A 16,964-nucleotide genomic window follows, 5' to 3' on the forward strand; every position below is an offset into this window, starting at 1 on the left:
GCATTTGAGATGTGGTATCACAAAAGAATGCTCACGATTAAAGGGGAATGTCAGCTACCTAATGAACGGCGGAGAGGAAAGTTATGGCGCAACTTAAGAGAAGAGACTGGTGATAGATCACATCCAGAGGCACCAGAGAATCCTCAGTTTGGTAATGAAGTGGGGATGGGGTTAAAAATTGTGGAGACAATGTAAGTAGATTCAAACGCATACAGGTTGGACTAGTTACGCAGAGATGAGGAGACTACAAAAGAACAGACAGACCACCATGGAGAGCTGCTTCAACAAAAATTAACTGCAAACTAAGCATTTATCTAACACTGCACAGAACTTTATCAACTACGAGGGTCACACCAAAAGAAATGCACACTTTTTTTTTTTTTTAATCCATCTTTTATTCTACATAATTGAAAGTTTTACAGTGTGTAGATACATCCTTTAGGAACAATATTTTCATTTCTCCACATAATTTCCATCCCTCTCAACTGCCTTACGCCATCTTGGAACCAGAACCTGTATATCCCCACGATAAAATTCTGGACCAACCTGTTGCAGTCACTGACTGGCAGCGTGCACAAGGGAGTCATCATCTTCAAACCTTGTTCCACGGAGAGAGTCTTTCAGTTTCCCAAAGAGATGATAGTCAGATGGAGCCAGGTCAGGATTGTAAGGTGGGTGTTTCAGAGTTGTCCATCCGAGTTTTGTGATCGCTTCCATGGTTTTTTGACTGACATGTGGCCGTGCATTGTTGTGCAACAGCAAAACATCCTGCTTTTGCCAACGTGGTCAAACACAACTCAGTCGAGCTTGAAGTTTCTTCAGTGCTGTCACATATGCATCAGAATTTATGGTGGTTCCGCTTGGCATGATGTCCACAAGCAAGAGTCCTTCAGAATCGAAAAACGCCGTAGCCAGAACTTTTCCAGCAGAAAGTGTGGCTTTGAATTCTTTTTTCTTGTGTGAATTTACATGATGCCACTTCACTGACTGCCTCTTCATTTCTAGTGAAAAATGATGGAGCCATGTTTCATCACCTGTCACAATTCTTCCAAGAAATTCATCTCCACCATTCTCGTACTGTTCCAAAAGTTCACTGCACACTGTTTTTCTTGTTTCTTTGTGAGCCACTGTCAACACCCTGGGCACCCACCTGGCACAAACCTTTTTTAATGCCAACACTTTCATTATTCTGCAAACACTTCGTTCCCCTATCCCAACGTAGCATGACAATTCGTTCACTGTGATGCATCTGTTGGCAGTCACCAATTCGTTAACTCTCTGCACATTGTCTGGAGTGTGTGCAGTACGAGGCCTGCCGCTGCAAGGACAGTCCTCGATATTGCCGTGCCTGCTTTCATCACGTAACCTGCTTGCCCACTGACTAAACTCTACTGCGATCGACAGCAGTATCTCCATACACCTTTTTCAACCTCTTGTGGATGTTTCCCACTTTCTCGTTTTCACAGCACAGGAATTCTATGACAGCGCGTTGCTTATGACGAACGTCAAGTGTAGCAGCCATCTTGAAGACATGCTGTGATGGCGCCTCTCACAGGAACAGGTTGAACTAAGTTTGGAAACAAGTGGGAAGGATGTTTCTACACACTGTAAAACTTTCACACATCCAGAATGAAAACTGTATTTTTACAAAAATTGTGTGCATTCCTTTTGAAGGGACCATCATACCACATACTGGTCATGATAAATATATTTTTAATTATCTTTTAATTACCTTTAATTTATATACGAAGAATTTAGTTGTGAACTATGGTAAGGGACAGTTGATGAGAAACACAGTTACTGCATGTAAAACATGGTACATGATGACCTTTACACATATTAATTGATAGTTCCACTATGAACTGAGAAACTGCAGCCCTATCTCTAATTTTAAATGCTATGCAGGGATTATTTGTACAAATTCGAGGATGATGTGGATAACTATGACTTAGATAAGGTGCCGAACATGTTCCTGAATGCAAATGCACTTCAAAAGTTGTTGCATATCATGTAAATATGAATAATTCCCCCACCCCCGTGAACCATGGACCTTGCCGTTGGTGGGGAGGTTTGCGTGCCTCAACGATACAGATAGGCGTACCGTAGGTGCAACCACAACGGAGGGGTATTTGTTGAGAGGCCAGACAAATGTGTGGTTCCTGAAGAGGGGCAGCAGCCTTTTTAGTAGTTGCAGGGGCAACAGTCTGGATGAATGACTGATCTGGTCTTGCAACGCTAACCAAAACGGCCTTGCTGTTGTGGTATTGCGAACGGCTGAAAGCAAGGGGAAACTAGAGCTGTAATTTTTCCCGAGGGCATGCAGCTTTACTGGAGAGCTGCATCAAACCAGTCTCAGGACTGAAGACCACAACAACAACAACAATTTTTAAGTAAGTAACAGTGTTAAGTTGTGCCCAATATGATTATTTATGTGAATTTACATGACAATGTGATGATAAAAATGTTAAGGGCCATCCTTTACATTGTTTGTGCTGAATTATAGATTCATTTTTGAGATTCTGATACTGTTTTGTTGCAACAAAAATCGTAGTACTATAAACTGAAACAATTTGGACCTTTTAAATTTGTATTTTTGAGAGACTTCACGGTGATGTTTCATTAACTTTCCCAGCAAGCAAGCTGGCAAGTCAATGATAATGCATGTTAAGAGCAATCAGTTTGAAATTAAACAATCTTAAATAGCATCTGACATATTTTTAAGAATAAAATGTTCGATAGAATTCACGATTTTAAATATATATCATTGCTCCACAAATATATGAAAACAATGACTTGTCTGCATAAAAAAATCACAATGGGTGTACTTGAAGTATCTTATTTACGACATTTTATTGAAATTTTTCTCGCAATTTCTCAAAAAAACCAATCTATCCCTTATAATTTAGTGGAATGATAAGATGAGTGACTATAGTCCAATTAAAATGACTTGACAGTTGATGTCTGTCACTTGCCACTGCAGTGTTCCCACATCAGCTGCAGGCGATACACAAACATGGTGAGTCAGTTACACGTGCTGTTAATGTGTAACAGTGAGCAATGTTGGAAGCAGCCACCAAAAGGGATGTTGGAAAAGCGAGACGCTCTATCGACAGCTAATTTTAGGTGACCAACAACTGAACTGTGGCATACAACGTGCTTTGTAACCCTGAATTTGAACTCCTGTTGTAAGTTAATGACGACATTGTGATGTGCACTGTGTCTGAGAAAACAACGGTTAACAATCTTCGACAGAAATAAAATCGTGATCATTATATTCACCGTGATTCAGGCTAACACATACAAGTAAACTCAAGACATAAAAAATTAAGTTTCAGTGATAAAGCCAAACTGTAATTTCTGTGTGTCATTGGTCACCTGAACCTATCCTCACACTGACTACACGGGCTACCTCATTGCCAACCAATGAGCAGTTCTGGTTGGCACTTGGTTGCAGAGTATATGTGACACAGAGACATTCCAGGCAAATAAAATAAAATAAAATAAAATAAAAAGGTCAATATGATGATGAAAATGATATGGCAATGAATTAGAAATGAAAAAAAACTACATTTAAAACAATTAATTGAAGAAAAATAATACATTCTTTTAATCAGATTTCGACATAAAAAAATTCAATACATTTGATGAGATTCGAACCTACAGCCTTCTTTAAGTCATGTCTGGTTTATACACTAACCATTGCGCTATGATGCAACACTGTGTTAAGTAATTATACTTATGACTGTGGTGAACAAGTCACAATGATGATTTGCAGTCTTCACAAATTAGGCTTCGCACAATGTTCTGCAAGGATTATGCAATGTGATTATGACAACTTTGTGTGTGGCACCAAATCACATTTTGTGCAGAAGTATCCAGTATTATTTGGTTAGTACTGTGTATGAAACGTGTATGTCATTGGTTTCATCACATGTACGTGTTTTTAGTGTGGCTATAACGTGCGATGAAATATGAGATAGCAGTGACACACCCATGATTTTGTATCCAAAGACAGTCAGTCAAGGAACTGGAAGTGAGCTGACCAACTTTTGTTGCAGTCTGGCAAAGGGAAACAATTTTGTCATCACACTGAGTGCTACGATTGGAGGAAAACAGCTCCAACGCATGAAGGGTCAACTATCAAATAATTTTAAACAACTACAGTAAGGTTCTCCTCTACTTTAAATATTTGAGGATTTCCAATTTTCTATTAAAGATTTATAAACCAGAATACACCTCATTTTACTAAGATTTGAAGCTCCTCTTTTCATTCTTCCATGTTTGCGATTTAAAAACTGGGTTGTTTTGGAAATCAGCCTTATGCAAACACAATTGTGTTTTGTAAATTTCCAAAACAACCCAGTTTTCAGAATACAACTACTCAGAAATTATTTTTATTTCCAGTATTGTGGTTACAAACTGCACAGTTCCTGTTATTTTTAACCTCTACTTTAAAATGTTAGGTTACCAACTTTATACAATACTAGCTTAGCATCCGCTGCTTCGCACGCATAGACTGTGTAGCCTCCACAGATTCTCTCTCTCTCTCTCTCTCTCTCTCTCTCTCTCTCTTTCATTAAATTTTTATATTGTTCACAAATTCAAGACCTTCTAAACTTTTTATGCCAATTGAGGCCACAGAAGCATGGTCTTTTCCGAATGTACTTGTGACCAAAAAGTAATTGTGGTAGCTGAAGTTAAAGGTTTTTATTAGTCATGCCTTTTGCATTCCTGTGGTGATATTCCATAGCAACTTTCATCTCCTACCACATATTTCTTTGTATCTAACTGAGAATTGAAATACCAATTTTCATACATTTAGCTTTAAAATTTTTTAACATAACGAAAAATTTTCTTAACTCCCTACTTCACCACCTTAGGGGTTGACTTGCCAAAAACAGTGAAACACATTTTTTCTTATTTCTAATCAAGAAGTCAAATACCAGTTTTTATAGACATAGCTTTAAAAATGTTTTAGTAGTTCTTTAATAATAATTTCTTTTTCAAAAAGCTTTCACCCATTATTTTACTCCCTTAGTGGTTGAATTTGCAAAAATGCTGAAACACAATTTTTTTTGGTCTAACACGAAACAAAATACCAATTGCCTTAATAGCAGCATATTTTCGAAAGGCCTTTCGTCCTGTATTTCACCTCATTAGGAGTGGAATTTCAAAACATTCTGTCATAAACAATGCCTACCATATAAGAGCGACACCCTTTTCAAATTTCAAGTTTCTGTCTTTAGTGGTTTGGGTAGCGTGGTGATGAGTCAGTGAATCAGTGTGGCCCTATTTCACACCCTTATGTGCTGAATTCCCAAAAACAGCAATACATGTCATTTTTACTTCTAGCCAAGAAATCCAACTGAAATTTTCATAAATTTAGCTTTAAAAATGCTTTCATAATGAAATATTTCATAAAACTTTCAAACCCTACTTTACCCCTTTAAGGGTGGAATTTTGAAAAACCCTGACACACACATTTTTTAATTTCTAACCTAGAATTCAAATACAAATTTCCATAGATGTAGCCTTAAAAATATTTTAGTAGTCCTTTAATAATGACTTATTTTCAAAATAATTGCTCACTATTTTACCCCAACAGGGGTTAAATTTCCAGAAATGCTGAAACACATATTTTTTTGCATCTAACCGAGAAACCAAATACCAATTTTCATAGGCCTGTGTTCAAAATTGTCTTAATAGCTACATATTTGCCCCTATTTCACCTCCATATGTGTGTAATTTCGAAAAATCCCTTCTTAAACAATGTCTACTCCTATAAAATCAATGCCATCGGCAAATTTCAAGTTTCTATCCTCAGTGGTTTGATAATGAGTCAGTGAGTGAGTGAGTGAGTCAGTTGGGACATTTTCTTTATTTATGTATTCTTACTGCACACTTCTGTGAAATGAACTCATTTTCTTGAACATTAGTTGCATGCTTGAGAAGATTATGCTGTACGGCAGCAGTGAGCGAAAGTATACTAGCAATCCCATCTGCATGGTAATACAATGAGAGAGATTTTAAATGCAAAGCATGCAGACTCAGCTATTCGGCTAACTCATCCCCACGTTGGTGTCACCTCAGTTTACTATCAGTGTGCTTAGGATCTTGATGCAAGGTGCCTCATCTAATGTGCTGCCACTGATCTCTACTTCTCCCACTACCATCTGTTTGTCCACCTCCACACCTGAGTGGGCAGTGTGTCCGAATGCCTTATGGTGGACCTGGATTTAATTCTGAATGCTGCCAGGGATTTTTCCTCACTGACTGTGATTTCATCCTAAGAGCGAGGTTCCAAAGTGAGGTCGATACCTCGCATTGCAACCGTGTGAGAAGACGGTCACTGCGAGCCACGTCGACAAACTAGTGACGCCGGTGCAGCTGTGCCCGCAAATGTATCGCTACACCACTGCGACTGCTCTGCTTATGGGCGAACACAGTACCACTCGACACCAGTCCAGGAGTGTCTAATAAGACGAAAGCATCATCTTCTAATAGGCCAGATGTGTGATCAATCTGTTAGGCAGAACTCTACGTCAATGTTCTTGTTAAGTGTAAAATGCATGAGAGACTTGGGTTTCGTCTGTATCAAATGATACATTAATTTTCATAGACTGTTGTATATACTCGTGACTTTATTGTGCATAAAGTTAGGTAATTCTTCTTACTTATGTAATAATAAAGTGACCTAATCTTTTATGTGTTGTACCATCTACTCTCTCCTCTACTGGAATAAAGTAAAGAACCCGCCACGGTAATGATGGGGGTATTTTCATCTGTTACAACACTGGGCGACTGGAACAGAGCACACTGGCCCAAGTGATGCCAACTAAGGAGCTACTCAAATGAATTCTAGTGGTATGTTGACCACGTGCCTCTCGTACCACAGCACATTGAAGTCAATGACAGAGGATAACACACTGGCCGTTCAGCACTGAACGGTCCATCGAGATTGGAGCACAGAGTTTGTATTTTTATTTTGTTGGAACTGCACAATTCTCTTTCTTTAGGGTTAAGGGTTAAACTGTTTGCTGTGAACTGACTGTAATCATGTTTCATTAATCACTGCCAGACACCACACTTGCTAGGTGGTAGCCTTCAAATCGGCCACGGTCCGTTAGTATACGTCGGACCCGCGTGTCGCCACTATCAGTGATTGCAGATCGAGTGCCGCCACACGGCAGGTCTAGTCTAGAGAGACTCCCTAGCACTCGCCCCAGTTGTACAGCCGACTTTGCTAGCGATGGTTCACTGTCTACATACGCTCTCATTTGCAGAGACGGCAGTTTAGCATAGCCTTCAGCTACGTCATTTGCTACGATCTAGCAAGGCGCCACATTCAGTTACTATAAGTACTATCATCAAGAATGTATTCTGAACTGATAATATTGTGAATCATGTACCGTCAAGAGCGACGTTCATCATTACTGGATTAAAGTTAAGTATCAAACTAATTAGTCCGCTTTCTGAATTCTAATTCCTTGTCATGTTCCAGACCTCACATCAGTATAGTTCTTCCCTCCTCACGCCAGCCTGCGTGAGCTAAAGCACGTGCATCTCGGCCTCCACTCATAACACGGTGCTGGCTCTTCAGCTAACACAAAAGATATGTTTAAGTTCTTGATCAGTATACTTGTATCATCCACAAACATGACAGTGTTGGAAAGGAACTTCCTTGAAGATTAAAACTGTGTGCCAGGCCGAGACTGAAACTCACAATGTTTGCCTTCCACAGGCTAGTGCTCTACCAAATGAGCTACCCGGACACTACTCACAATCTGTCCTCACAGCTTTACTTCCACCAGTTGCCCATCTCCGACCTTTCAAACTTCACTGAAGCTCTTCTGCGAAACTTGCAGGTTGAAAGAAAGGATATTGTGGAGACATGTTGCACACTCTGCTGCAGAGTGAAAATTTAATTCTAGAAACATCGCCCAGCCTGTGGTTAAGCCATGTCTTTGCAGTATCCTATCTTCCAGCAATGCTAGTCTGGCAAGTTATGCAGGAGAGCTTCTGAGAAATTTGGAAGGTACGAGCTAAAGTGCTGGTGGATTAAAGCTGTGAGGGCAGGTCCTGAGTCTCAGATAGTTCAGTCAGTAGAGTACTTGCCCACGAAAGGCAAAGGTCCCGAGTTCGAGTCTCTGTCTGGCACACAATTCTAATCTGCCAGGAAGTTTCATATCAGTGCACACTCCACTGCAGAGTGAAAATTTCATTCAATTTTAGAAGAGTCTTCCAATATACTTGATAAATAATTTACGACGTCAAGAACAAGAGTAGACCACGTACCGAACTGTGTGATACTCCATCCGTGACATTTCCATTACAGTGACTGTGTTTTCTGTTGTTGAAACATGACCGCACAGCATTTTAATGTTCCTATTAGAATTTTAAGATCTACAAAATCATAACTTACCAGATGCCTCACGATGAGCCCTACCTAGTTCTGCTATCACACCTCACCCCCGGCCACCGGCGCTACGTACCTGCGCGGCCCTTCCCATGGCGCCCGTCGTCGGCGCTCTGCCTGACCAGCCGCAGGCCGGGCCGGCCCAGAGCCTCCTGCAGCCAGCCGGCCGCCCCGTCGCCGCAGTCCTCGGCCCGCACGCGGTCGCCGCACACTTTGCTCTGGCACACCGACACTCGGCGTGGCGTGCAACTCGCACCGGTGTCTCCGATGCTGACGTCGAGACGCTCCATTCCTGGAACACGATAAAACGATTCTGACAGACAGAAAAGAAGTCTACAGAATTTTCATTAATTATGCGGAAGCCATAAATATCAGCACAGGTGAACAAAATGAGTTCCAAAAATATGTGCAAACAGAGGCCGAGGGTGCCTTGTTATCAACTATTAAGATACCTGAATATACTAAATGTTTTGTCCCCATATATATGTGAACTAATTCTCTTTACATAAAACTATTGTGATCTTTTTTTATTAAATAATTTCCAGCATATGCACAGTACTAAGATCCAGGCTGCCATGCGCTGTTGCCATTTTTCAGGGTGCACTGAGCCTCGTGATGCCAATTGAGGAGCTACTCGACCGAATAGTAGCGGCTTCGGTCGAGAATACCGTCGTAACGACCAGGAGAGCGGTGTGCTGACCCCACGCCCCTCCTATCCGCATCCTTCTCTGAAGATGACACGGCGGTCGGATGGTCCCGGTAGGCCACTCGTGGACTAAAGACGGAGTGACTATGTACAATACTAAGAGAAAAGAGAAACGCGTGCTTCCTACTCGTCACCTACAGCTTCCCTTGCCCAAACTCCCCAATATGTGGGAATGAAGATTTGTAACAAACTAAGAGGGGAAAAAATAAATAAAATTGAGAGTATTTTCTGAAGATAAAATAGTACTGCACCTTATTATTCAGTAAAGGGGTTATTAAATGATATTTGAGCAGGAAACAGCAAAAGGAAATACAATATGTAGCTCTACAAAAAATTCTTTTTTTACAATGATTCTGTTTTCATGTAGTATGCAACATTAAACAATGTAATGTAGTTAGATTACACAACACCAGAACACTCTAAAACTATACTGTAGATGAATATCCCATAAGCCAATAAGTTACTAATTTAACTCATATGTTGTGAGACAATAAATTTCTGATGCTGCTGCATTCAGCGTGCAACAGATGATCAATAGGTGCCATCAATACAATTTGGCCCTTATCACATTCACTGATTACATAAAAGTGTTCACTAGAACTATAAGACAAAGGCTCTGGGACATAATTTCTGACAAGAATTTTTTTCTTCATAAATCAGTCATTCACAGATCCTATTTCACAATGACAGAGAGCCTTTTGGGGAGAGGGAATTAGTCAAGTTATACATAGCCGACTACATCTGTGAAGCACAGTAACAACAAAGTGTGACTAGTGTTAATATGCTCACACTAATAAGAATTAATTTACAGCAACATACGTAACAGGACAACATATGGTGGAGGGTAGCTTGTACCACTGCTAGTCATTCACTTTACTCCCATTGCAAATGGAATGAGGGAAAACAACTGTATGTTCTTCTGTACAAGCCCTGATTTCTCTTATCTCCTCAGACCTTATGCAGTGTGTGTCAGTGCAGTAGGATCATTCTGCAGTCTATTGCAAATCCCAGTTCTCCCAACTTTCTCAATATTATTTCATTAAACTAAGGTCTTCTTCCATCCAGGGACTTCTTTCTCAGTTCACAAAGCATTTTCATAATACTCACATTTTGGAAACAACAGATGTTTTAATATGCAGTAGACTAAAATGTGTAATATTTCTTATGGGAATCGGTCACTATTCCATCTGACAGTATGTCGAGAATATATTACTCACATATTCATCAAACCCACTGGTAACAAATCTAGCAGGACGCCTCTCAATTGCTTCAATGTCTTCCATTAATTTGAACTAGAAAATCGTAGAAGCTGTCATAAATATGTACATATGCAAGCTATTTTAATAAGCAATGATACTTAAGAGATTAATAGATCCATAATACGATGTCCAATAACATTAAAGTGACCCCTGCCAAAAGAATGAATAACCACCTTTTGCAGAGCAAACCACAGTGACATGTGCAGGAAGAGGGTCAGTGAGGCTCTGGAAGCTACTGACAGGGGTGTGGAACCATTCCTACTCCAGTGCCGTGGTCAGCTGCATTAGGTTTCTCAGTTGAGGATCCACGACACGAGCAGCCTCATCGAGGTGGTCCTGAAGATTCTCTATTGGGGTTAAATCTGGGGAGCTCGGTGGCCTGGGGAGTACGGTAAACTCGTCCTGGTGCTGTTCGAACCACATCCTGCTGGTAGATGCCATTGTGCAACGAAAAACAAACTCTGTGTGAGAGGCAACATGGTTTCCAAGAATAGATGCATACTCGTGTTTATCCATTATGTCTTCCCAAATGACAAGGTCACCCAGGGAATGCAACAAAAACATTCCCCAGACCGTAGTGCCCCTCCTGCAGCCTGGACCTTTCCCATGAATGGTGCAGGGTGTTTGCTTTAAAGATGTTTCATGCCATACATGCCAATGGCCACCTCTACATCTACATCTACATCCATACTCCGCAAGTGGAGGGTATCTTGAGTACCTCTATTAGTTCTCCCTTATATTCCAGTCTCATATTGTTCATGGAAAAAAGGATTGTCGGTATGCCTCTGTGTGTGCTCTAATCTCTCTGATTTTATCCTCATGGTCTCTTTGCAACATATACATAGGAGGGAGCAATATACTGCTTGACTCCTCGGTGAAGGTATGTTCTCGAAACTTCAACAAAAGCCCGTACCAAGCTACTGAGCGTCTCTCCTACAGAGTCTACCACTGGAGTTTATCTATCATCTCCGTAACGCTTTCACGATTACTAAATGATACTGCAATGAAGCGCACTGCTCTCCGTTGGATCTTCTCTATCTCTTCTATCAACCCTATCTGGTACGGATCCCACACTGCTGAGGAGTATTCAAGCAGTGGGCGAACAAGCGTACTGTAACCTACTTCCTTTGTTTTCGGACTGCATTTCCTTAGGATTCTTCCAATGAGTCTCAGTCTAGCATCTGCTTTAACGACGATCAACTTTATATGATCATTCCATTTTAAATCACTCCTAATGCGTACTCCCAGATAATTTATGGAATTAACTGCTTCCAGTTGCTGACCTGCTATACTGTAGCTAAATGATAAGGGATCTTCCTTTCTATGTATTCGCAGCACATTACTCTTGTCTACATTGAGATTCAATTGTTATTCCCTGCACCATGCATCAATTCACTGCAGATCCTCCTGATTTCAGCACAATTTTCCATTGTTACAACCTCTCGATATACCCTGGCATCATCCGCCAAAAGCCTCAGTGAACTTCCGATGTCATCCGCAAGGTCATTTATGTATATTGTGAACAGCAACGGTCCTACAACACTCCCCTGCGCCACACCTGAAATCACTCTTACTTCGGAAGACTTCTCTCCATTGAGAATGACATGCTGTGTTCTGTTATCCACCTGTCAAATGGTGTGTAAAACGTGATTCATCTGAAAAGGCCCCCTCTCACCATTCAGTGGACGTCAGGTCGTGGTACTGGCATGCAAATGTCAGCCTTTGTCACCTATTAGGAGCAGTCAGGCGCCCACTGTCGACGCACGTAAAAAGCGACATTCACTGAACAGTCGTGGAGGGGACACTGTCGTTAGCCCATTGCTTGTCTTGGCAGTCAGTTGCTCAACAGCTGCACGTCTATTCGCCCATACACGTATTGGCAGCTGTCATTCACCCCTGTCATCTGAGGCCCGGGTTACACCACAGTTGCCTTGGAGCCAGTTTTGGGTAGTGCCATTTTGCCACGCATAGTATGCTTGAACCATGGCAGCACACTAACAGTTTACAAAATTAGCCACTTTGGAAATGCTTCCACACTTGGTCTGATAGCCAATGATCCTGTCCTTTCGGACGTCAGATAAATTCCACCATTTCTGTGTTATGACAATGACTGCACTCTTTTCCACGTTCCTCCCTGACATGCTTTATATACCCTCCACTCTAGTGCTTTCTTCCACCCACGAGTGGTTATTGTCCGCCGACATCGAATATAGGTGGTAGGCATATTAATGTGATAGGACCGTGTAATAATCCAACGGGTTATACAAGTCTACAATCAGTCACCGGTATTGTTTCCTTTATATGTTGGTAGCAAAATTAAATGACAGTACAGCATTATTGACTGGGAGACCCTGTCTGGAGTTGTTCAGCCACCTAGTGCAAGTCTTTCCACTGATGCTACTTCAGTAATTTGCGTGTCATTGTGATGAAGAGGAGATAGAATGATTAGGACAACATAAAGAGTCATTCCCTGAGAAAAAAAATCTTTGAACCAGCCAGTAATGGAACCCAGGGCCCCAGGGTCTGGAGGCAGTAATGCTAACCACTACACTACGAGCTGCGGGTACTGGTGGTTATCACTTGAGAACGGAAAGCAGAAATACCTTATGGGATTCAGCTAAGTCAGAAGACAGTGAACATTTATAAGGGGTGAGTGAGAAGTCGCTACCTAGTTTCAAATGTCCTTAAATTTTGTGATTGTTGATATTTATTACTGAATGAGGGTATGTTTTGTTACAGGGTCCTTGAGAATATGTTGACTGTCTATAGATCTTCTTATGGTGAATGCCAAGATGACAGGAAAGTTAACTTTACAAGAGAGCATTCAGATTGCTTTGTGGTTTAAAGTATGGTGACCTGTAGCCCTCGTTCAGTGATGGTGGTGGGATGTTTGTGGCCATTGTGCCACACTTGATGCCGAAACCATTAGTAATTGTCGGATGACATCTGGGTCAGTTGTGGTTGAACCACGAGGATGATGACCTTCGTTCACTGAAAGAACATCATGGAGTAAATTACAACCCATTTCTAAAGTGTCGTTCAATAAATGTGCAGTCTTCTCATGTGATGAAGCACTGTATATTAATGTTTTAATTCAGCAGAAGTGAACATTAAAAATATTGAGTATAGTCGGTAACAGTACATTTTGTCGAAGCCGTTAATACATTTACTCCTTACTGTTTTTAGTTAATGGGGGTAAAAATTCTTTTTAAAATGGACTGCAATGCACGTAATCACAATACAAGACAAAGAAATAATTTTCATTCAGACTTTCCTCCTTGTCCATGGTTCCGAGTAGAGTCATGTAGAGTCAGCCTGCCATTCAACATTAAGGGGGGGTAGACCTTTTTGAAAATTTCACAAAATCATCTTTTGGGCTTAAAATGTTCTCTGGAATGTCTACTTTATTCTGGTGTTCATCCCAAGTTTGTCATAAACTCTGTTGTCAAGTTACAAGGCAAGTGTGTGTCCAAAAACCATTCCCAGCAGCAACAAAATAGTCAACACGTAATTTCAGTGATGGCCTAATAAGCATTATAGGAATTATGTACATGCTTGGAAGTGAGATCAGAGCAGCACGGTACAACTTCTCCACAAATGTGGACGAAAAGCATTTTGAGCAAACAGAGACCCATATGTCAGAAGCTGCCAAAGAGGGCTGCAGACCAACAGTGGTCAAAAGGAAGATGGAGGAGAACCTCTGGGATCTGAAATGGTTACTGTATAGTCCAGGTATTGCTGACTAGAAGTATGTTTAACTTACCTACAAAAAAATGTAACCCAAAACTTTAAACGCATTTTTCTCGAAACTGTCTTTTTCAAACTTGTGGGAAACATAAGTTGAGAATGGTACATATTATTTCGATCAGAATTTGATACCAGCATTCTAAATTGACTTCACTATCAGTGTAAATTGCCATTTTGTGATATCTTCAAAAGTCTATTTTTGGTGCACGTTTTTGCCCTAATTCTTTGGGCAAAGAAAATGTTGCCCCCCACCCCTTTTTTAAATACGTCAACATTTTGCTAGAACTTAATATTCAATATATGCTGATAGAAAATGGAATAAAACTATAACATCAGATTTAGCATTATTTTTTATTGTACTTGAAAAAGAAAATCACAAAAATGACCTATTTTTCATGCCTTCAAAGAGAGCTACCCCCTTAAGTGATAAGTATAGAATCCTTGCCAAATTAAAAGAAAATTGAAAAAATACTTGATTAGTTAATCTTTTTTAAAATTAACAGAAAATGTAATTGAGATACTGACAATAAAAGGAACAGATAGATTGCTACGTACCATAAAGATGAGACATTAAGTTGTAAACAGGCAGAACTGAAAGATACTTAAGCAATAGCTTTTGGCCACAGCCTTCATCAGGAAATTAAAAACACACACATTCATTCACACAAAAAAGCACACATCATGCACAACTGACCACTATTTGTGGCAGCTCAGTCCGGATGCAACTCTCAAGTGGAGCAGAAGCAGCAATCTAGAGAGGGCAGAAAAGGGGAAGGTTCAAAAATGGCTCCAAGCACTGTGGGACTTAACATCTGAGGTCATCAGTCCCCTAGAACTTGGAACTACTTAAACCTAACTAACCTAAGGATATCACACACATCCACGCTCGAGGCAGGATTCGAACCTGCAACCGTAGCGGTCGTGCGGTTCCAGAGCGAAGTGCCTAGAAACGCTGGATGGCAAAAGGGGAAGGGATAGCAGTGTACGGATGTGGGGAGAGAGGAACAATATCTGGTAGAGCAGCATCAGGAGGTTGTGGGGCAGGGAGGTGGGGAAAAAGGAGAGGAGCAGGGAAAGAGGGGTGAGCGTTGGAAGAGAGAGTGGGAGATGCGAATGGGGAGAACACGATAGGACAGGGGGGGCAGAAACTGTTGGATGGAGGGTAAGAGAACAGTTGTTGTTGTTGTGGTCTTCAGTCCTGGGACTGGTTTGATGCAGCTCTCCATGCTACTCTATCCTGTGCAAGCTTTTTCATCTCCCAGTACCTACTGCAACCTACATCCTTCTGAATCTGCTTAGTGTATTCGTCTCTTGGTCTCCCTCTACGATTTTTACCCTCCACGCTGCCCTCCAATACTAAATTGGTGATCCCTTGATGCCTCAGAACATGTCCTACCAACCGATCCCTTCTTCTGGTCAAGTTGTGCCACAAACTTCTCTTCTCCCCAATCCTATTCAATACTTCCTCATTAGTTATGTGATCTACCCATCGAATCTTCAGCATTCTTCTGTAGCACCACATTTCGAAAGCTTCTATTCTCTTCTTGTCCAAACTATTTATCGTCCATGTTTCACTTCCATACATGGCTACACTCCATACGAATACTTTCAGAAATGACTTCCTGACACTTAAATCAATACTGGATGTTAACAAATTTCTCTTCTTCAGAAACGCTTTCCTTGCCATTGCCAGCCTACATTTTATATCCTCTCTACTTCGACCATCATCAGTTATTTTGCTCCCCAAATAGCAAAACTCCTTTACTACTTTAAGTGCCTCATTTCCTAATCTAATTCCCTCAGCATCACCCGACTTAATTAGACTACATTCCATTATCCTTGTTTTGCTTTTGTTGATGTTCATCTTATATCCTCCTTTCAAGACACTGTCCATTCCATTCAACTGCTCTTCCAAGTCCTTTGCTGTCTCTGACAGAATTACAGTGTCATCGGCGAACCTCAAAGTTTTTATTTCTTCTCCATGAATTTTAATACCTACTCCGAATTTTTCTTTTGTTTCCTTTACTGCTTGCTCAATATACAGATTGAACAACATCGGGGAGAGGCTACAACCCTGTCTTACTCCCTTCCCAACCACTGCTTCCCTTTCATGTCCCTCGACTCTTATAACTGCCATCTGGTTTCTGTACAAATTGTAAATAGCCTTTCGCTCCCTGTATTTTACCCCTGCCACCTTTAGAATTTGAAAGAGAGTATTCCAGCCAACATTGTCAAAAGCTTTCTCTAAGTCTACAAATGCTAGAAACGTAGGTTTGCCTTTCCTTAATCTTTCTTCTAAGATACGTCGTAGGGTCAGTATTGCCTCACGTGTTCCACTGTTTCTACGGAATCCAAACTGAACTTCCCCAAGGTTGGCTTCTACTAGTTTTTCCATTCGTCTGTAAAGAATTCGTGTTAGTATTTTGCAGCTGTGACTTATTAAGCTGATAGTTCGGTAATTTTCACATCTGTCTACACCTGCTTTCTTTGGGATTGGAATAATTATATTCTTCTTGAAGTCTGAGGGTATTTCGCCTGTTTCATACATCTTGCTCACCAGGTGGTAGAGTTTTGTCAGGACTGGCTCTCCCACGGCCGTCAGTAGTTCCAATGGAATATTGTCTACTCCGGGGGCCTTGTTTCGACTCAGGTCTTTCAGTGCTCTGTCAAACTCTTCACGCAGTATCATATCTCCCATTTCATCTTCATCTACATCCTCTTCCATTTCCATAATATTGTCCTCAAGTACATTGCCCTTGTATAGACCCTCTATATACTCCTTCCACCTTTCTGCTTTCCCTTCTTTGCTTAGAACTGGGTTTCCATCTGAGCTCTT

The 16,964-nt window shown here is 41.0% G+C and overlaps 1 protein-coding gene across 1 annotated transcript in view; it reads right to left on the reverse strand.

The window, feature by feature from the left end:
- LOC124718852 (molybdenum cofactor sulfurase 3) overlaps window positions 1-16,964 on the reverse strand; it is a 162,483-nt gene that overhangs the window by 36,189 nt on the left and 109,330 nt on the right. The window contains exon 11 of the mRNA XM_047244477.1: window positions 8,493-8,708. Coding sequence (XP_047100433.1) covers window positions 8,493-8,708 — 216 coding nt within the window. The remainder of the gene's footprint in view (window positions 1-8,492; window positions 8,709-16,964) is intronic.

Source organism: Schistocerca piceifrons, chromosome 10, assembly GCF_021461385.2.
Source record: "Schistocerca piceifrons isolate TAMUIC-IGC-003096 chromosome 10, iqSchPice1.1, whole genome shotgun sequence".
NCBI classification, from domain to species: domain Eukaryota; kingdom Metazoa; phylum Arthropoda; class Insecta; order Orthoptera; family Acrididae; genus Schistocerca; species Schistocerca piceifrons.